The following is a 23467-nucleotide window of genomic DNA, read 5'->3' as shown; positions in this document are numbered from 1 at the left end:
ATGATACAGGTTTCCTTCATTCACACTCCAAAAAAAGTAGTCTAAACAAGGATTTGCTGCTTACTGTGTGAACACATCCCATTTTCGTCCCCAGAAAACAGGTTTTGAAAGCTTTTGTACTGCTTCAGAAACCAGCAAAGCCTGTGTGCCCAGAAGGAAATTTTCCGGACAAAGAAGATATGCTTTCAGCCCAGGAGAAGAGAAACCTCCCTGAAACCACCTCCAGCTCTCATTTAAAAAAAAAAGTTTATCCCGGACTTTTATTGAACAAGAGCATTGAGCTGAGAAGCTACAATTTCTTTAAAAACCCAACAGTGTTAGTGTTACCAAGTAATCACTACTCACATAGACCCTTAAAAGCAGAAAAGAGAACTTATTTGGCTTGAACTGCATTTAACCTATATCTTAACCAAAAGGTTGGGAACCTTTTAAACAGTAGGCAAATATACTGCTCAAAAAAAATAAAGGGAACACTCAAATAACACATCCTAGATCTGAATGAATGAAATATTCTCATTTAATGCTTTGTTCTGTACAAAGTTGAATGTGCACAGCAGCATGCGAAATTGATTGTCAATCAGTGTTGCTTCCTAAGTGGACAGTTTGATTTCACAGAAGTTTGATTTACTTGGAGCTATATTGTGTTGTTTAAGTGTTCCCTTTATTTATTTTTTGAGCATTGTATATTATATGGGCCAGAATACACATTTTTTTTAAAAAAATAGGCCAGTGTCTTTCAATCTCCGGCAAATTTAATATGGGTGGATTTAAATTCTCAAAATTCTCCAGCCAGCTTCAGAGAAAGAGTTGAGAAACTCTGCAATCAGGGGCTGGATTCCCCATAAACTCTATTCAAATTCACAGTTTGATTTCAGTGAAGATTCAGAGAGCAGTAGAAGGTTGCTTAACGGTGGTGCACCTAGAAATGATAATTAATCTACTAAAAACATTTCTTTAAGCCTTTTATGCAGAAAAAAAATCCTCAAAATAATTAGCAAAATTTAAAAAGCAATTATATATATATAAGTCCCAGTGGGTATGGCTAGCTGATGAGACCAAAATAGATCTATCCTAGTCTCCCTTAATTTTCAAATTCAGCAAAAAAAACATGTGACATATATATATATGACGTCTTGGTATATTCGGGTTTCTTCCCGTGTAGGATTTAGAAATTTCTGGCAACGTTTCGACAAGGTCCCACTCGTCATCTTCAGGCTGGTGCTTCTGTCCTTGTGCTAGGTCGAACACAGCGAGACCTGAGCTGCCTTCCTTCCATAAATACTGGTGGCTAGGTGTGGTTTGATGGCTCAGCAATTGCCTGCTGTGTAGAAACTTCCTGGTGAGTCAGTGGGGTAACACCTGGGGTCATTGATTTAACTGAGGTATGCGGATTAGTTAATGATTGTGGATTAGGGGTGATATCCTGAGTAATTGGAGCTTGCAGGCTACTTGGTTGTTTTGCAATGTGTGTTCTGAGTCTGGTTTCCGTTTCTATGGCTGGGATACATTTGTTAATGAGGGCTGGTTTCCAGATGTCTGGTAGGTGGGAGGTATCATCCCGCTTGTTCATATTTTGAGGATGTTTTTCTATCTCGATGGCTTCCATGATTATTCTTTTGCTGTAGTGTTCTGTTTTGGAAATTAATTTAGAAATTAAATTAATTTCTACACAGCAGGCAATTGCTGAGCCATCAAACCACACCCAGCCACCAGTATTTATAGAAGGAAGGCAGCTCAGGTCTCGCTGTGTTTGCCCTAGAACAAGGCAGAAGCACCAGCCTGAAGATAACGAGTGGGACCTCGTCGAAACGTAGCCAGAAATTTCTAAATCATGCACGGGAAGAAACCCGAATATACCAAGACCGTCATACCTGTACCCGTGAAAATTTATGAAAACATTATATATATATATACACATAATTAAACACATATATATACACATAAGTAAACAATTAAACTGGAATTAATTTCAAAATATTAAGGCGTGTGGACTTTAACACCAAGCATGTTTGGGAAATTCTGGGAGTTGAAGTCCAGACATCTTAAAAGTTGTCCACTTCTGAACTAAATAAAAACCAGATTAGAAATAGATAAGGCCTGCTTATTTAGAGAAAATAAGTACTGTATTTTTCAGAGTAAAAGATGCAATTGAGTATAAGATTCACCTTAGTTTTTTTTGGGGGGGGGGAATAGGAAAAAACTAATCTGTATATCAGCTATTCATTTGGCTAGTCCTTAGTCTGGTCAGCTTCAACACATTAGTTTGATGGTTTTGAGCACACATGCTTGCTTTTTTTCCCCTGGTTGGGGATTAAAAAAAAGTTTCTAAAACACTTCACTCCTCTCTCTGAGAAAAGCAGGCAAAGGGAAGATAGCTTGCTAGCAAAGCTTGGAAGATGGCTTCAGTGGTTAACACCTCCTTAGGGCCGGAAAAAAGGCTTCTAAAGCCCAGGAGCCTAGCTGATTGTCAATCTGATTGTTAAAAGAAGATCGCTTAGCTAGCAAAGCAGGGAAGATTGCTTCACTCATTAGAAACCTCATTAGGGCTGGAAAAATAGCTTAGTAAAAGCCACATTTTTAATATAGTATAAGATGCACCCACATTTTCAGCATCTTTTAGAGGTGGGGGAAGATGCATCCTATACTCCAAAAAATATGGTACCTCTTGTTTGTGGCCCAAAAAAGAAATTTCATGCAATTGCAAGTTTTAAACTGCTGATATATAGCAGACTATACATATCATTTTGTTGGCCCTAAACTATAGGGAAGTGAGATTCCTGTCTCCTCTGTTGAACTCCAGCTGGTCTTGTTTCAAGTTCAACTTATTAACAAAGTCTAACAGATTTTACATTACCTGAGGTTGACTTTGGCAATGTTGAGGTTTGTGTTTGTTTGTACCTATGTAGGGGGTTTCTTTAATGTGAGTGTAACTAACTGTAGTTTAAGCCTCACTCACATATATGCTGGCAGTGGGAAGAAAGCATGGGAATATGACCAAAAAATGATTACAACACCACATTTGTACTCCATTTAGGAATTAATCAAGAATAGTCTTAATTTCCATGCAACTAATCTGATGGATTTAAAAAATGAAGAATCTATTTCTGTAGGTGCAAAACATTGTTTCACATGAAAGTGAGGCAGAGCCTTGCCTTGGGTGGCACTATTTCTATAAACTAGTATTGCATTGTGAAATATCTATCACAACCCCATCCAGAAGCTAAGACGGTCTCTTTGAGAACACTCATAACCTCTTGGGAAAAGAGGATTGGCTGTTTGGTTTCTTTCTTTATTCCAAGAGACAAATAAGTAGAAGAAGAGCAATCAAGTTCCACTTTCTGATATATCAGTAGTAGATTTGTAAATGCTCTATCTGGAAAAAGAATATTTATTTATGACAATTCACAGCTTTAGAATTCTGCCATCCTGCCCTCCAAAAGCACATAGATTCCACCATTTTACTTGAATGTCTTCTTTGTCCAAATACACTTTTAAGTGCCTCTGGCTAAGATCTCATCTGTGCCACTCATCTGTCTCAAATTATCTCTTTTAAGTGGCTTAGCCATCTGTAAAAGATGCAGATGTGTTTGAGGGACTTTTGACAGCATTGAAACTTTGGAAGATTTCCAGGGCTTCCCAAACCATATCTTCAGTGACAACTCATATGTCCATCCTTGCTTATCTCCTGTCTTATTAAGACAGAATGCAGCATCCTCTGGGAAGTGATTCTAACACACCAAATGCTGCCCTTATGATCAATTTATTGCTTTGTACCACAGAATCTGCTATGAAATGTTGATTATGTGAAATGTTGCAGTGACTCCATTTCCATCTATTTTTGGTACCTAACATCTCATATAATGCCCATATTGCTTTCTTTTATCAATCAGTTCATATTTTATAATCACCGTACACAGATTCAGTTCTCATCCAGCTGATTGGTGGTTTCCTTCTCCCACATTTAAAATTATTTCCTTTGGTGCTTTATTTTTCCAAGGGTATATACATCTAGGTTTCCCAAAATTTGCTGATTGCCTCTAAGCAAAGTTATCAGCAGAAATTATAACAAATTGCACTGTTTCAATTCAATGTCAACAGACCTGTCCAGTGTATTGTGATACTTATTTCATTACTTATTTTGTCTTTTGTACTGTCCCAAGAAAGCAATTTCTTTCCCCAAAGATCATACTTTAAAAGTCGTGGTGCAACAATTAAGTCATCAGGACCAGAGATTTAAAATCTTGCTCAGTTAAGAAGGTTGCTCGTTGATTTGGGGCCATCTTAATCTATCTCCCACAACAGTTGTGAAGACCGAAAATAGTTGGGAAGGACAAAAGAACTCTGAAGAAAATATATGATACTCTTGGAAACCAAGAATTTCTGAAATTTATATACAAGAATCCTTCTGCAACATCAGGTTAATTAATGATGTTAATAGTTCACTAAGAAATATGAGGGGGCTGTAGGTTACTCAACACAATATTAGCATTCGTATTTGACTTTAAAATGGAGAACGCAAGGTTGCAACAGCAACTATGATAATACATTGGCCTGAATGTGAAAAACATTAGCCAGCATCCCTTTACAGGTCAATTACTCATGAGAGTTAACATGCAAGCAGATGGAGAAAAGAACAATTCTCAGAGGGCCTAGTAGCATGGCCAATGGGGACAGGGGCCATTGGGAGCTGAAGTTCATTTTGAACACTACAAATCAGGTTCTCCAGCCTTATTTTATAATTCTTTTGTGACCTATAATTCTTTTGTACTCCAATGGTTGTTTCATTTTTAATGTCTAGAACAGAAATCCAGACCACACCCTTTAAAAGCCAATACAGGATAAAAATTTATTTCCTATCCACCAGTATTTCAATATTTTATTTATTTATTTATTTGTCAAACATTTATAGGATGGTAGTAGTTTGCATAAACATAACATAATTAAAAAGTAATGATAAAAGGGGACAATAGACGGTAGGCACAATGGTGTGCTTATGCACGCCCTTTACAGACCTCTGAGAAATGGGGAGAGGTCAAATATTTTTAGATCAATGTTTCTCAACCTTGAGAACTTTATGTGGACTTTTAACTCCCAGAATTCCCCAGCCGCTATAAAATTTGCCAGCATGAACGGCTGGGGAATTCTGGGAGTTGAAGTCCACACATCTTAAAAAATTGCCAGGGTTGAAAAACACTTGGCAACTTTGTTTCATCTGCTAGATCAGGGGTGTCAAACATGATGTTCATCATGTGATGTATCACAACTCCCCCCCTTAGCTAAAACAGGGGTGCACATCCAGCCCATAGGTTGATACCTTTGTTCTAGATGGAAAGCACTAGATTTAAGCAAGTCACCATCTTCATTCTAACCAATTTTAAAGGGCTGTTGTGGAGATCATCCAAAATAATAATAATAATAATAATAATAATAATAATAATAATAATAATAATAATAATCTGCTTCATCGCAATCCCAGGAGACAGCAGAATTGAGGAGAAATTAATGAAATACGAAGATCTAAAAATTGAGCTGCAACGACTCTGGCGTAAGCCAGTGAAAGTGGTCCCAGTGGTACTTGGCACGCTGGGCGCAATGCCAAAGGATCTCAGCGTACATTTGAAAACCATCGGAATTGACAAAATCTCCATCTGTCAATTGCAAAAGGCCGCTTTACTGAGATCGGCACACATAATTTGCCGCTACATCACGCAGTCCTAGGTGCTTGGTAAACACCCAACTGGTGATGAAATGCAAAATCCAGCATAGTGATCTTGTTTGCTATGTTGTAATAATAATAATAATAATAATAATAATAATAATAATAATAATAATAATTTATTAGATTTGTATGCCGCCCCTCTCCGAGGACTTAGAGCAGCTCGTAAAGCAGGGATTGATGGGTATAAACCAATAGAGCATCTCACCTGTGTTTGGGTCAAGCCCAGCTGTGCTGCTAATTCTGCCCGTTCAGGTAATGCCAGATATTGGGTTTGTTGGAATCGCTGGTTGAGGGCCTGGAGCTGAAGGCTAGAATAAATGGTGCGTGGTTTCCGGATTTTCTTCCCTTTCCCGTTGATGCGGATTTCTCCATTCTCAATGATGGTTGATTTCTCCAGTTCTTTTGAAAAAAAAAAAACAGAATTAAAGAGAAAAAGTAAGATTCAGGGTACAGTGTTCCCTCAATTTTTGCGGGTTCGAACTTCGCGAATAGCCTATACCATGGTTTTTCAAAAAATATTAATTAAAAAATACATCGCGGTTTTTTTCCTATACCACGGTTTTTCCCACCCGATGACGTCATATGTCATCGCCAAACTAATAATTTTTGCAAATAAATAACAAAAATAATAATTATTGTTAATAAATAATTATGTTTATAAATATCAGGATCACTAAATGTCTTATTCAATGGTGAGTACCAGTAATAATGGTGAGTAAATGGTTGTTAAGGGAATGGGAAATGGTAATTTAGAGGTTTAAAGTGTTAAGGGAAGGCTTGTGATACTGTTCATAGCCCAAAATGGTGTATTTACTTCCGCATCTCTACTTCGCGGAAATTCGACTTTCGCGGGCGGTCTCGGAACACATCCCCTGCGGAAATTGAGGGAACACTGTATAGCTGAAGCCAGCATCAATGGCTGCTGAACTGCTTGGTTTTAATACTTATTTGCAATTTTAAAAATTGGTGTTTCAACATGGGGCTGAACAAGAAGATTTTACCTCCGCTCCACTATGAAGGTCAATGAGCACCTTTGCGCCTTGTTTAACCCTTGGTTTAATTCTCCTTATAAGATTGCTGTGAGGATAAAGTTAGGAGAGGAAAGCACCATGTACACTGCTTTGCTTCCCAGAAGCAAGATTATAAAGATAATAGTGAACATCTTATATTTCTGACTTTGCAACTGCTTTGGTGCTTTTCAGTAACTACAAAGCAATACACTTCAATGAAGGCAATTGCCCATGTCAGTTTTTTTAGGTAATAACCCACAAAGGTTGCTTGGCAACTTACTGTTATGATGTAAATGGGTATCCAGAAAGCACTCTGCATAATATGTCCCTTATCAATTTTGTAGATGTAAAACAAATTTTAATTCTAAATTGAAATGCACCAAGAATATCATGATAGCTACTCACCACTCGTAATGGATATGACAAATGGTGGAAATGTACTCTGTGTATGCTCAGAGGCTCCTTGTTCCTAATTTACCAGTCTGAAAATTAAATCTATGTAAAGACAAAATATAAGCCTAGCCCTCATGGTATATGTACTTATAGAGTAATGAATTCCAGAAACTTGACAGCTCTGAGTAATTGATAGTTCCAATGAAGAAACTAAACTGAGGGACAGTTTTAGATATGGATGAGGTTACAACTGAATTGCTTTCTTTACCAAGAATGGTATTATTTATCTTTATGGGCTCCTTCAATAAGTCACTGTTTGATCTTGCCACAATTAAATAATGGGAATTATAGGTCCCAACAAGAACACATTGACAGGAACTCAAGATACATCCAGAAAACAAGTCTGCTCCTAAATTCTGAATAGTGATAATTGCTTTTTGCCATTAAAGAACTCAGGAAAAACCATTGAGTCATACGAAGAGCTGAAAAGATGAGCTTATTCCAAGGATGTAGCATTGTCTCCCTATGCACTTAAGCCCTGATTGGTAGCCTTTTGCATCAGCTGCAGTTTACAAGCTCATCTAAACAGTACAGACCATTTTGACTCCCAGGCTCTCTAAGATTAGAAATATGCATTTCCACTCATTTAGGGATGGGGGTTGGAAGGACACTGGAAATCAGAACCAAGTGTGGATCCAGTATCCCCCAAATGTGTATGGGTTGTCTTGGGGAAAATATAATTATTTCCAGAATTTATTTACTGTATTTATTATTTATTGAATCACTATCTAAACAATTAATTGGAAAGGAAATTTTAATTACTGGATTTGGATTTAAATTAAGGCAAGGGTGTACCCTGAATAAATGACTAAGATGAGAATTTGGGGGAGAAATTTGAGCTCCAGTAGATTTCCAGCACAAATAATGAGTATCATCAGAACAATTAGCCAAGAGAATAAACAAATGACTTAGAAATACTTGTGATCTGAACAAAGGAATTTGGCAATTAAGCTGTTGTGCATTCCTAGCCACTGATATTCTGATCCAACAAAACACATTTTTCAGATAAGTATTTGACAGTTTGAAAACACTTCAATTCCGTTTGATCCCCAACTCCTGGTCCATGAACTGGTAGCAGTTCTTGGTATGCAGTAACTGGGCTGCTCAAACAAGCAGAGCACATCCGTGGGACACAGGCAGGACATGAATCCATGCCTCCTCTGGTCCACAGAAAAACATCTCCCCAAAGAACCAGTGCCAAAAAGGTTAGGGGCCTCTGCTTTAGTTGACTGACCTATGCAAATATGCAAGATGGAAAAGTATATCCATTAAGAAGGAACAACTTGGGCGTCCTTCCTCCTCGATCCACAGCTCACATTAGAGAAACATCTTTCAGCTGTGGCGAGGGGGATGTTTGCCCAGGTTCACCTGGTGCACCAGTTGTGGCCCTATCTGGACTGGGACTAAAAACTGCTCACAGGAGATTAGAACTGCCCCCACCCTCCTTGCCTTTCATAAAGTTCTTAAGACCCATCTCTGCCGTCAGGCATGGGGGAACTGACACATCTCCCTCAGGCCTATACAGTTTATATATGGTATGTTTGTGTGTATGTTTGCTTTTAATAATGGGGGTTTTAGTGTTTTTTAAATTATTAGATTTGTTCTTACATTGTCTTTGTTATTGTTGTGAGCTGCCCCGAGTCTACGGAGAGGGGCAGCATACAAATCTAATAAATAATAATAATAATAATAATAATAATAATAATAATAATAATAACAGAAGGAGGAATGCCATCATCCTGAATTGGCTTTGTGATATTATAATCTGATCTGATTTGCTAATTAACAATATTCTTTCAACTATGGAATTATCAAATTGGACAAGCCATTTTTAATTGATTGAGATAACATGGTCAAGAAGGAGTTTAAACAACAAGAACACACTACTGAAGCAGCTGTTAGCCAGACAATAGGGATGAACACCTAGAAAGTGTTTATTAAGGTCATTTGATGCAGCACAATTAAATTCGACCTATTATAAAACACTTATCTTCTCTCAAAAAAGAGCAAAGTTTATAGGGGGAGGGAAATTAACCTGACATCTCTTTATAGTTCAAGCTCAAAGATTCAAAAATTTCTGCATTAAAAAGAGAGAAGAGTATGAAATGAAAGATACAAAAGTCAAAATTGCAAGATATGTTTGATAAATTGCATTTTTTTTTCTGTGCATTTTAACAGAGTAATAGCATAACAGAGTTGGAAAGGACCTTGCAGGTCATTTAGTCCAACACACACACACACACACACACACACACACACACAAACCACTCAAGTAGGAGTCCCTACACCATATCAGACAAATGGCAGTCCAATTTCCTCTTGAAAGTTTCAGTTGTTGGAGCTCTCACAACCTCTGAAGGCAAGCTGTTCCACTAGTTGATAGCTCTCACTGTCAGAAATGTTATCGTTATTTTCAGGTTGAATCTCTCCTTGGTCAGCTTCCATCCATTGTTCCTCATCTGGCCTTCTGGTGCCTTGGAAAACAGCCTAACCCCTCTTTCCTGTGGCAGTCCCTGAAGTGTTGGAACACTGCTATCATGTCTCCCCTGGTCTTTCTCTTTGCTAGACTAGCCATGCCCAGTTCCACTGTTTTGATATACAGTAATGCTACAGTTTGCTAAAAACAACAAGGACAACAACAATATGCGGAGACTCTAGCCTGTGTACCCAGTTCTTCCCAGCCTATTAGATTTGATGAGCATTCCAAGCTTAGTGCATTATGGCAAGAATTCCTCATTATACTCCGTGTTTTTAAAAACCTGCCTTTTCCCCGGGAGAAAATAATTGAGCAGAAGAAAGCAACCCGGCAAAATGCAAACAGCTGCTGAGAGCAGTTGTGGCCCAATCAGAGGCCTTGTTTTCCCTCATCTCAGTTTGAAACTGTGTCAAGGGAAGGAGAAGAGATCCCTCTTCAGGGCTGCCTTTAATTCTCACCAGTGCAGATTTAATTAAGAAGCTTAGTTCATGGGCAAAGAGCAAGCCAAACTCTTCATCTTAAGGAAGAATACTCCCTAGACGCCTTAGCAAACCACATCCATGTGCTACTGGAGAAGCCACAATAGAGGAGATAATACAAGACACAAAGTTTTGACAAGCTGAAACAAAAATACAGAGACAGCAGGAGGGGGAATCGTAAGATGCTATTCCCTTGCAGATAATAACATATATATATATATATATATATATATATATATATATATATATATATATATATATATATATATATATATATATATTTTAAAAAAAGATTTTTGAAAGTTTGCTTCTCTGTTTTTAAAGGTTTCTTGCATTGCCTAGGCTTACCAAGAAGAAAGTATGTTCCTTAAAGTGTACCTTTTTTCCCTTTATTTTTTTCCCTTTGTTGCCTTTTAGTTCAACCTGGACTTTCAAGGTGGAAAGCAACAGGCGAAGAAAATGCAAGTGAAAGAAACCAAAATAAGGAGTTTAATCCATGCATAATTATTAGTTCAACCCTGACCACTAGGTATCCTTTGCAAACCAGATCAAATATATACTTCAATTGCATAACATAGCTCAGTCCTAGGATTGGTGCTACTTGGTTGCTGGAATACTGGTGGGTTCACAGCCCTACCAAATGAATTTCAACCCAGGTAAATTCTTCTATTGGTGGATTAATGAAGCAGATCTGGATAAGTGCTTGTTTGCACACAGAGATACAAAGCCTCACCTGGGTTATAATCCTTTAAAATGCCTTTCTCCATGATCCCCTAAGCACCACCAGCTGGGGAAGTCTTGGAGTTGAAGTCCACCTATCTTAAAGTTGCCAAGATTGCCAAAAATTCTGCCTCAAGAAATCCAATATATTTGGAGGGCTCCAGATTGGAAAAGGCTGGTCTATAATCGCGGATGATCCAGACAAGTGTATTACCTGCCATGGAGACCAACTGAATAATTCTAAAAAAACAGAGATACGCTTGCAGAAGAATGGAAGGCAGCATTTTAAGATACTTCTTCTCAAGCTTCTGTCCTGAAAGAAAGGTGCAATGCAGAACTAAAAAAAATAATAACTCAGGCTGTACTTTGCTGTACTGCAACACTTAAGGAAGAAAATAAACTACATTTATAATTACACTTCTAATTTAATATTAGTGTTATTTTCCTTTAAAATTGCATCCCATGTATTAAATTGTCCCCCCTCTTTTTATGCAACTCTTTTTATTTGATTGAAAACCTTGGTGATTCAGTTTTTCAGAGCATTCTGTATTTCCTCCCTCAAAATTAAAAGACTTCAATGTATTTCATATCTAGATAAGCATAAATCTATGCAAAATGCATCGAACAAATCATATTTAATGTATTTCTAAATAACCATGTATAAAATGAAAATCAGCAAAGAGTACAATCCCTGATTAAACAATGGTTACAAACCTACAGGGCAGCTACACATTTACTGTATTTTAACACCATGGAAACAAACTAGTTTGGTTTACTAAAATGTGATTAATTGAACCACAGTCTGTGAAATTGACTTTTTTTGCCATTGACTCACTGAACTGTGATTGAACCAAAACACTGGCTAGATTCTGGTAGTATCATTTATTCAATTAACACTGTGGCCTAAATTTATCCAACACATTGAATTGCATGCTAAACCCATAGAAGAGCCATTGCCACAAATATAATGGTTTATTAGAGTTGAAGGGAGAAGTAAACACTGTCTTCCCATCTATAGAATTGTATATGACTGTCCTTCCTTGCTGGGATGTTGGAGAGTCCCTGGCCCACATATTGCTGATAGCAGCATACCTAGTATGATCAACAGTAAGAATATTGGAAATTGTAATTCACTAATGCCTGCTGGTAAGTAGGCTCCTTCCCTAGAGTAATTAGATAAAACTATCACTAGCATAAAATTATAAAATGTATTATGCTAAGTACTTTAAACATGATTCTTATCTCCCTCAATAGAAAGGTAGCAAATACAGCCAATAGTGTTAATAATACAGCTTATTCAAATGTAGTAATCATATTGACTCAGACATCTTGCAATTGGACTAGATTCATACAATCTACGCTTGCCAGCTAACATTCCTACAAAGTAAAGTGTGCCTAATTTCCTAATCTTGTTTGGATTTTTATCTTAATCACTTTAATTGGCTCATCTTCCAGTCTTTCCCCAACCTGATGACCTCCAGATGTGGATTTGACAAAAAAAGAAAAGAAACTTTATCCACAGTCATTATAACTATGACTATTGTCTTTGGTACTTGCTGTTATAACTTAATATAGTAGAGTTTTCTGTAAACCACAACTACCCAACTTTCCCAGGCCAACAATGCACTTGACATTGCATGCACAACACTTAGCAAAAGTTATGTCCAGAACTGTGTTTTCAAAAATCATGAGAGGAGCAATCAAAATTGACCTTGACATTGTAATGAAAAGATATTCATATAGCCTCTACTTTCATATTTATTGATTATTCATTTTTATTTCAGTCGTATAATAAAGAAATGCCTTTGGAGGCATATGGGGACCTCATGTGGCTCTGGGCTTTGGGCTATAAACCTCTACTTCAAGCAGAAAGCATCCTCAAGTTTAGGGGAATGTAGATTTAAGCAACTTAATGACAACTTCTACAAGGTCAGAACTACTGCTAAGAGAATAAAACCCATGTAATATACAGAAAGACATATTGGTTATTTGCTAAATTCCAATAAGGATCCAGGACTGTAGAGTTTAGGACAAGAATTCAGAATTATCTTAAGATGGCTGTTCTGCAAACTTGACCCAAAAGTAAATTCAATTTCATGCACTGTCAAGTTCCAGAAAGGTGTAGAATTGGACACTTGGTAGGTGCCTTAAGAATATACACTGGCACTATAAAGTTGAGTTGTGTTCCAGTCAAAGTGAATGATTCAGGTTTAAAGCAGGAGCCAATACTGGAAATGATTAGGACACAGCCAGAAACAAAATCAACTTTTCACTTAAGAAAGAGAAGATGGAAATAAAGATAGGGGGGGGGAAGCCCATGTCACTTTTAAGATGCATTTCAGAATTGGGGGGGGGGAGGAGGAGAAATGAGTACAGACGTCTAATGATTTTACTTCTGAGTAGACACTTATATTAAGGTGATAACTGCTATTTGCACCTTTACTTCCCCAAACAAATTAAGTCGAGTAAAGGTGTTTAGACTGCATTAAGTGTTGCAATCCTAGGCAAAAATGAAGTATGCTATAGAAAACAGTGGGGCGGAAACCAGAAATCCATCTATAGTCTTTCTTCTGGCCTCCCAACACGGACAAGAATACAAAGGAAATATTGTTTTTGTAAGTTTGTTTAAAGTATAATTACATGCTTTTGAACGTGATTGTCTACCTCCTTGAAAGACGTTACTTTCAAAGGCAGATTATGTCGTATTTAAATAAAATCCCGTTTACTACACTCTGAACATAGAAGAGAAAGTCAACGTGGACCAGATTACATACAATTGAGACGAAAGCCGACTGGAGAATCTCCTGGGGAATATTAAGTACAGGAGTGCTTATTTACAGCCTATGTCAACCTATATATCTTTATAGCATCTCAACGATGGGTGGGTGATGCTATTAATCTGCCTTGTAGAACAGATGGAGTGGAAATATTGGAAGAGTTATGAAGAAAATAAAGCCCCCTTCCCCGTTTTCAATCAGCTATTTTGCAAATCCAATAACTGGATTTGAGTTTGGTCAGTTTAATGGGCTCTCCCCGTCTTTACCTATTATTTATCATATCTTTCTGCCTAACCACCACCACCATCATAATCTTCAAAATAAATATGGCGACACACCTCTCAAGTGAGCAATTGATTATTTCAGCCAGAAAGTCCCTAAAAGATCTCCTCCAAAACAAACAAAAGGGATCTGTTTATTAAGCGAGGAATTTAATTGATTCGATTTAATTGGCCTCGAAACGATTTAAACCGAACTAATGAGTTTTCCAAGATGCTTAAAAGTGGATTTCAGTGGTTCTGGCTGCTGGAGGAAATAGTGGGAGGGAAAGTAAGTTTTCCCCGGCGTCTAAACAATAAAGTGGAAGAAGTTGCAATTCCCCCCCCCCCCATACCACGTTCCCCTGAAAGTGTGTTATTTCCGCCCCTACCATTAATCGATAATGCTTACTGAAAAATACTCTCACCCCTATTTCAGCGGGGTTGTCACCTGAAATCCAGTTCTGGCTTTGCAACTTTGCCCGCGTTTGCCTCAGCTGAATTTAGTCGGGCAGTCTTTAGAGTAGAGTAGAGTAGAGTAGAGTAGAATAGAATAGAATAGAGTAGAGTAGAGTGAGTAGAGTAGAGTAGGATAGGGTAGAGTAGAGTAGAGTAGAATAGAATAGAATAGAATAGAATTCTTTATTGGCCAAGTGTGATTAGACGCACAAGGAATTTGATTTTGGTGCATATACTCTCAATGTACACATAAGAAAAGATACATTTGTCAAGAATCATAAGGTTCAACACTTAATGATTGTCATAGGGAACAAATAAGCAATCAGAAAAAAACCCCCAATATTAACATAAGTCATAATTTACAGTTTACAATTTACAGTTATACAATCATAAGTGAGAGAAAATGAGTGATAGGAACGATGAGGAGACTAATAGCAAAAATAATGCAGCCTTAGTGAATAGTTTGACAGTGATGAGGGAATTATTGGTTTAGCAGAGTGATGGCGTTCAGGAAAAAAAACCCTGTTCTTGTGTCTAGTTGTTTTGATGTGCAGTGCTCTGTAGCATCGTTTTGAGGGTAGGTGTTGAAACAATTTCATGTCCAGGATGCGAGGGGTCAGTAATTATTTTCACAGCCCTCTTTTTGACCCGTGCATTATACAGGTCCTCAATAGAAGGCGGGTTGGCAGTATTGTTGAATAAAACCGACGACGCACGAGGTCGCAGTACAAAAGCCCTACAACTCGAAGGGTACCACCGAGGGGGCTGGGATTCAATTAAAAAACAAAAAAAAATTGTGTGTATGTGTGTTAAAAAGCTCTAGGTTCTGTTAATTTGGCAAATCAACCTGAGGTGTGAGCTGAATAGGCGCCAACCGCTTACGCGCAGCCCGCGGAGAACAGAGTTTTCAAAAGATACATCCGAAACCCTAAAGGGATGATTTAATTTAAAAATCAACCCAAGACCAAACTCCGAGACGCCTGGCCCAATGTCTACCCTAATTAAAAAGATAAAATGTAATAACAAAAGAAAAATAAAAAGAAAAGGGAGGGCCACACCTCAAACTTGTTCTCTCGAAGAAAAAAAAAGAGAGAGACAGCTCGTTTGAAAATCCGCCGGGCTGGAGCCGGACCTGCAAACTTCAGAGGTCGAATTGCAAGCAGGACGAGACGCGCCCTATTAAGTCCAACGGGACTCCCCTTTAGCTAGACCCAAATTTCTTCTTTCAAAATTTAGGTGTTTATTAACCAGCAGGTTTGTGTCTGTCTCTTACGCCACCGCGTTTAGGGGTGACTAGTAAGCTCGTGTTTCGGATGGGGTGTGTTTTTTCTCCAAACTGAACCAGCTTGAGAGGCCCCCACCAAGACAACATGAGAAGATGAGAAGCGAAAAAAGACGAGAAGGGCAGAGTGAAAGGCAAATCTATTGAATCCTTTCCAGTCTTTGTAATTATGCATACGGTGCAGTAATTTCTGGTATGTATAGAACAGGCCTGCTGTGTATAAAGGCAAATTGTGAACAATTGTGTCTGATACACCAGCACCGCATGCTATATAGAGGGTCTCCAAAGAGGGCTTTCCTTCTGCAGCTATTCCGCCTCTCCCCCTTTCGACTGGAGCACTCGGATTGGAATTCAGATCCAATCCGAATTCTCCAACGCCTGGAAATATCAATGCACATTTTGGTTCCGTGTTGTCCATCCATGGATTGGGAGCAGATGATATTGGCCAAAACCGTTCTTAATAAACCATGTAAAGGGTAGATATTAGCTTTTCTTAGGGCACCTCCCAACCTGATTAGAAAATCAGACGGAAGTTGGTAAAAAGTTTTATACGCCCCCCCCCCTCTAGAAATACTCTTGTGTAATAAAGAATTTTTGGAAACTTGATTACTTGCTCTCTGTTTTGTAAACTGTCCGTTCAGATAATAACAGTATTTTCTTAATGTGGATTTTTCTCACAAACAAAGCACGTCTGCTTTTTTTCCACTGTATTATTATATAAACTGTTTCTTAACCTCTTTGGGGTTTCCCCTAGTTATTGTTTTTTTAAAAGGATCTCTATTGTCTGTCAGCAAGCTTCTTGGAATAATAAGGACAAGAATAATATGCCTGAGACAAATAATAGGAACCTTGTGAACGCGTGGGAAGGAGAAATTTACAACAGTAAGTGAAAACTGGCACGTTTGCCCCCATTATCTCCACTTAATAACTGCTAATTACTCTAAAACAAGGGTCAGATATAGTAAACTAATGTGTATTTAAATAAATTGCCAGTCACTTAACTTCTACCAGCTCTACTTGCCTAAATTATACATCTATTTACAAATATGTAAAAAGTAAAATTTGTTTGGCAGAGAGAAGGCGAATCTGATGGTTTGTACCTTTAGTTGCTAAATAAAACTGAAAACCGCGTCCCTTAAAGGAAAAAAAATTTAAAGAGCTCTTTAAGTTTTTATTGGCTGATCTACCTGAAACGTTGGTTTCTAATTCAGCTTTTAATTAGAGAAAGTTGAGGATTCAGCTGTAACCCAGAGCTGAAACTCACCAAAGAGAAAGGTAAGAATTAATAGGGAATTAAGTTTTTTTCACTACATCAATCAGAAGAATAACAGAATAGAAACTAGTATCTTAACTCAGGGCGGTGGGACATGGGAAATCCGCTTCAATTTTTGCTTCAGGTAAAAAGAAAAAAGGTCAGTCCAAGTTCCAAAATACACGACTGCTGAGACATTTTAAGCCTACCAAAGTGAGATAATTTTTTTGTCTTTGACTCACAACGTGTCCATTTCACGATTCGGGCACTGTTACTTCCGGCTCCGGGGGGGGCGGGTTTAAACAACTATTTCAAACACCTCCTGGCCGGCCTCACTTGTGAATTGCACGATTCACCTCAAACGACCCTCAAACACTCTTGAGGCCGTGAGTGAGTTTCAAGAAAGAGTCCAAAGGCTCCGCCGTCCACCTGTTGCGCAGAGGATGGGGCGCAAGCTCCTCGATTTCCACCAGCAGCTCGGTATCCACCCTCGGAGGAACTTCATATTCTTTTCCCCGTCTCGGAGCAATGAAGGAAGGAAGACCTCCCCCTCATATATTCATGCATTCTATTTTCTCCTATGGTTGCAGGCATATTTCAAAATAAATGAGACTTATGTTTAGGGACCAACCTCCTTATATTTTGCGTGTGTAGAGACACTAGCTGTATAGCATCTTTCCTTAGAAACCCACATTTGCTCAGAGGTCTGGCAAACATATTCGAGACCCCGTTCCAGCTTTCTAGGGCCTCTTCTCCAAAAAACAATAATATATTTTTTAAAAAAGCAGCGAAAAAATCCGCACAAGACTGCGTCTTCATATAGCGCAATCTGGGACAGGTTTGTTGAGTCCCCCGATGAAATTCAATTTCACGATAAGGATTGCAACGATGGGTTGCACGGAGAAAGGACTGAGAAATGAATTTGGGCTTGGTTCTGAGTAAACAGGCGCTGGAGGTCGGCCTCGAAGATGCACCAACTTACAGAATAATATTGTGGTCTGCATTTATGAACGATTCTAGGCCGAACAAGCAAGTCCTATGAAGACTCGGTCTATTGTATGAACGAAGCCATAGTCTCAATTGCTCAAGTTGCTGCTAGATTTCCCACTAGCCTCAAATCCTGCCGACCTCCTTGGTTTAAAATCAGCAAGGGTAGCGTCCTTGGCCTCTATCCAGCCCGTGTTTGTAAACTTCCCTTTTAGAAGACATTTGAAAGGCGGTAGGACAATGTTTTCGGAAGATTCTCAGAAGGAAGAAATAATATATGGCTTCAAAGAGAAAGCCACGGAAATAGGCAAACCGGTACCTTCCCTGCTGTGTTTGATTTAAACCCCCATCGTGTCCAACCAGAATTATCAGTGGCAAAAAAAAAAAAAGGGAAACTGGAGCACCAGCCATTTCGAATGTACTAGATAGGTTGTCCGTGTCTGGAGGAAAGCCATCTCCGCGGACAATGGGTTGTCACTTTAGGTCTTCCCACAAACTTCAAGAAAAACTGCGCTGAGGTGCAGTTGAGGGAAAGTTGAAATTGGAAAATTGGAAGTGAGCGACTTAAACTAACATGCTGAGAAATAAGCTTGAGGAACGCAGGCTAGGCCGGGTTCCTACTCGAATTATATCATAAAAGGTTTGTTTGGGTTTGATTAGGCATTGTGCGAATCCAGTCAGGCGTGTTTTGTTCAATCGCGAATGAATCTGTCCTTAAAAAAAGAGAATAACTTCTATGTGTTTTTAACACCTTTCCTTACATTGCTGGGTCGATGTAACGAAGTCGTGAGGATCGGCTGTCTACCGCTGTGTGGCGGGTGACGCTAAAATAAACCAAGTTTCCGTGGTTTCCGTGGCTGATACATGGCCCCAGCAACAGCTAGATGATGCAACAAACCGCGATGCGGAACAGACCCTCCGCGCGGCGAGCTGCTTCTGAACAAACCTGGAAAACGCCAGTAATTAAAAACGAAGCGCTTAGTCGGATCCGCAAATCGGAGGGAAAATTAACACAGCTCCGAAGCTTCTAAACGGAGATCGCTCAATCTTTCAATGAGCGCGCACACGCTACAACCGCGGTTCCTTGCTGCCTGATTTGGAATGCATTTGCTGTGGACTCCCCCTGCCCCATTCTTCTGGTTCATAACAATTAGTAACTGCTAATTAATTAGCTGCCGGTGGGATCCATTGTCTCGCCTTCGGTAGCTTTAGTTCTTAAAATCAAAGGACCAGCGAGGGGCTCCTTTCGCTGGCTGCTTCGTTTAGTTTCAAACAGTAGCAAGACGCTTTCTCTTTCACGTGTTCATTTGACAGGTACCAATTAAAATTTAAAAAATTATATCGTACATAAAGGACATTTAATAAACACCTAACTTCACGCACTGACATTACTAAGCCAGGGATTATTTTCCTTTCAGAAACAGGCAAGAGGCAAGGCTGTTTCTCCAAAAGATGGGGAGGGTCGCTTTGCCTTTCGCTCACTGTGGAAGCATTTTGCCAGCACCGCAAGTAAAGCACTCTTAATATGCTTAAATTAAAACCTCCTGCTTTTATTACGGCAGGGGACGATATCTCACTCTGAATCTCTAATGCCCACCGTCCCTTTATTTTTCTGACAGCAGTTGATCATCGAACAATTCTAGAAATTGTCCACTTCTGCATGCGTACACGTTACGTCCAGGCATTGCTTATAGCAAACTAACACAGCTTTCCCTTAAATTTAGGAAAGTAGTCTAATGGAATTATGGGAAAGGGTTTTGTGAAGCTTGGACAGATGGGGGTTGGGCGTGCGTATGAGACAGATAGCCTAGGGGTTATGGATTAACTTTAAAGTCAGAATACCTTTAGAATTAGAAAGGAACACTGCTCCAAGTTTTTAAAAAAATAGCTATAGTTACTGTAGTAGAATAAAGTAACCTTTTAAAAATTTTACTAGTGCATTCTAAAACACAAAAAATGTTACAGCCCTTATTTTCTCTTCTCCAAAGCATTTCCTTGCCAGATTATGAAAAATAAATCACACAATAAAAGCATAAATTAATACTTAAATTACCACTCTTGTTTTTTTACATTCAAAAACCATGGATGATTTTTTTAAAAAATGTTGTTGCTTCTTTGAAATTATATATTTTTTAAAAAAATCAGCTGGGTCCAAAAGAAATAACAGAACAAATCAGTTTATGCAAATTCACATTTCAGAAAATAGTTTCATTTTTAAAACAGTATGTTTCTTTTGATCTTAATTTGAAACCAGGCTGTATGACTTCAAGGGACACTTTCAAAACAGTTCCTGTGTTGTAAATTAAGAAGAATGTTATTTATATTTTTGAATGCAATAAACATTATTAAAAGTCAACTAGTATTCTATTAAAGGATTCTACTAATGTCAAGTTTCTAAAATGTTTAGAAATACCACAAAATCCATCCTTTATTGGAAGAAGGGAGTGGAAAGAAAGAATTCCTATAATTCCTAAGTGTCCTTGAACCTAGGCCAGGAAGAAAGTTCTTAATAAAGATGGTAGAAAATCAAAAGCAAAAAAGTACATTTTCTGTGCCAAAAGATAATGAGTAGTAACCTCCAATCCAAAGTGATAGATAATTAGATAAATGTTTCTAGGAACATCCCGGAAATGGAAAGTTTATTTTTCCCTTAAGGGGAATTTGGACTAGAAAGCTAATGAAAAAGAATGCATAAATGGAGGGGGTGGTGGTAAAACAATGTAAATTATCAGGTGGAGATATGGAGAGCAATATGGCATATCTGACTCAATTTATTGAATGCAGGAACTTTCAGAGGTTGAAGTCCAAAACTTGAAGATGGGACCAGTGTTAGGGATAAGACTTAATCCAGGGGAGAAAAAATAAACAGGGCTTAATTCCTGTACATTCTAGAAGCACTTTATAAAGAGGATGTAAAATATCCAAGTAGTAGGGGTGGGAAGAGACACTCTGCACATCAACAAAGGCTTCAGTCCTATACCTACACCTTTGAGCTGCTATTGAATTTTTCCAGGTGGCTTCCTGAGCAATTTCTACCTCTTGTAGTGAGTTATTTATAGAGCACTTCAATGTACCTAGTCGTTTGACGTAGCACTGAAAACCAGCAAAACAACAGAGCTGTGCCCAGAGGCATGTTCAATCTAGATGGGCTGGGGAAGAAAGCGAAGTTTCCAGGAAAGATATAAACAAATGCAGTAAAGCAAAATGAAAGTTTCATTCCAAGCAGGGATAAATGCCTTTGATCAGACACATCGCATATAAATTGCTTGGATCATCATTTGTCTGGATTGTCCTTAGCAAAACAAAATATATTAGATGCCCATGGTTTCTTAGGCAACCTTGAAAAAGAACCAGGAACCAAAAGTTGCTAGGGAAGACTGTTTTCAACCTTGACAATTTTAAGAGGTGCGAATTTTCAGTTCCCAGAACTCTCCAGCCTGCTTGCTGACTGGTGGCAGCATGCAGCCTAAGGAATTCTGTGAATTGCAAAACACTGAGCTAGAGGGATTCTCCCTTTTCATTTGGTACCTTTCAGACAGATTTGTAATGCCTATTACCTCCAGGGCCACTAGGTCAATGTGGCCTGTTCCTCAATCTGGTCTTTCCCATCAAGATTGGAGTAGGGTTTTTTAAAATATTATTATTATTTTCAGCATTATTAATTTTACTGTTTCTCTTGCATTTTTTGCACCAGTTCTTCCATTAGGAGTCCTGAAAGATTGCACATTATTTGGTCATTGCTCAACTGTTCATTAAAATACAAAGGCTACCTAATAAACTTTTCCAAGTATTCTCTGGTTGAATTGGACTGCAGCGCTTATCATGACCAGGCAGCATGGAAAGCAATATCCCTGTTTCTAAAGGTATATCTTGTGAAGAGAAGCTAATGAGATTTCCTCCTCTGGCTGCTGGAGCATCGGGGATGCATTACTCAAAAGCTGCCAGTCCTCCCCCCATAGAGCAGTGTTTTTCAACCAGTGTGCCGTGGCACCCTAGTGTGCCGCGAGACATGGTCAGGTGTGCCGCGAAGCTCAGAGAGAGAAAGAAAACAAGAGAAAGAAAGAGAAAGAAAGAGCAAGAGAGAGAGAAAGAAAACAAGAGAGAAAGAAAGAAAGAGAGAGAAAGAAAGAAAGAGAGAGAAAGCAAGAAAGCAAGAGAGAGAGAAAGAACAAGAGAGAGAGAAAGAGAGAGAAAGAAAGCAAGAGAGAGAGAGAAAGACATAGAGGGAAGTAGGGAGGGAGAGAGAAAGAGCAGAAAAGAGGAAAGAAGGAAGAGAGAAAGAAAGAGGGATGTATAGAGAGAGAAAAAAGAGGGAGAGAAAGAGGGAGAGAGAAATAGAGGAAAAGGGAGCAAGACAGAATTCTTTTGTCCAAACTTTTTTAGCCGCCCCCCCCCCAATGTGCCCCATGGTTTTGTAAATGTAAAAAATGTGCCGCGGCTCAAAAAAGGTTGAAAATCACTGCCATAGAGGACTGTCTTTCTCCTCCTTAGATCCATGTGCCACAGCTTCAGTCATGGCCCTGTGAAGTTTTGATGCTTATCAAATGGACTCCAGGTACAAGAGGTTTAGGAGGAGCAGACCATTTCCACCTGGGAATGGGGGTGAAGGGGAGAAAAAGCAGAGAAAGGAAAATGGTGCTGATTCTTTGGGGGGGAAACTGGTGGGGGACAAGGAAGAGGAGAAATAAATATTCGTCGAAATACGTGTTTTTTTTAAACCACGTGCAAGCTATTCCACCCAATCGTTCCTTCAAGTTAAAATCTGACTCTCTAATTCTACGAACTAACACGATGGGATGTAATTTATTTCATTGCAAAAGCGATTGCTTTCATTTTCTAAAACGTAGCCTTTCTGAATAAAGTGTTGCACTCTGTTTCTTTGGTCATTTTTTCTCTTAGTTTAGGTTACCTTAGAGACTGCCAGGGAAGAGAGATCCCATAGAAGAAGGCTGCCGTCCCATAGATTCCTTACTTGTAAATAATTGTGCAGTACTGTAATTGAAATGCTTGCCTCAACTCAGATAGATCTAAGAGCGTGCTGCAAACGAAACGGCAGGCAATGCAGATTTTACACTGACCAAATACAAAATAAATAATACTACTTGACCAAATAATACTACTGACCAAATACAAAATAAATAATACTACTTGTTGGAGTGGCCTCAAGTTTTCAATCCATTTTTGATTCGCGTTCTCCAGGAGAAATTGGGGGCTCTTTCATCCCACGGAGGAGAGGCCAAACTGGCTCAACCCTATATCGGTACGGGGAAATCTCGTCTAAATTTGCGACTCCAGATTTATTTTTGAACTCATAAACTCAGGATACCCTCCAATTTAGAAAAGGGCAATTCACAATTAGTTAATTGATTTGACTGATTGATTTAATTTAACCTAATTTAAATTAATAAATGTATAGGCCGACCAACTCTGGTCGGATTAATTAATTAATTCCTAATTTGCATGTCAATTCAACCCCCATCCCCCCCATCCCCAAAGCGAAGGGGAACATTTTTTGTTAGTGATGGGTACTAATACTGATTTGTTCCCTTCCTATATCTCCCGGTTCTACCAATTCCCTCCTAAGGCTTTGAAAAAC

General features: G+C 38.7%; 1 protein-coding gene across 1 annotated transcript in view; it reads right to left on the bottom strand.

Moving 5' to 3' along the window:
- DLX4 (distal-less homeobox 4) overlaps window positions 1–23467 on the bottom strand; it is a 29017-nt gene that overhangs the window by 4432 nt on the left and 1118 nt on the right. Inside the window, exon 2 of the mRNA XM_070729738.1 lies at window positions 5925–6118. Coding sequence (XP_070585839.1) covers window positions 5925–6118 — 194 coding nt within the window. The remainder of the gene's footprint in view (window positions 1–5924; window positions 6119–23467) is intronic.

Source organism: Erythrolamprus reginae, chromosome Z (assembly GCF_031021105.1).
Source record: "Erythrolamprus reginae isolate rEryReg1 chromosome Z, rEryReg1.hap1, whole genome shotgun sequence".
In the NCBI taxonomy this organism is placed as follows: domain Eukaryota; kingdom Metazoa; phylum Chordata; class Lepidosauria; order Squamata; family Dipsadidae; genus Erythrolamprus; species Erythrolamprus reginae.
The sequence above is the reverse complement of the archived record's forward strand: the minus strand, read 5'-3'. Positions and strand labels throughout refer to the sequence as shown.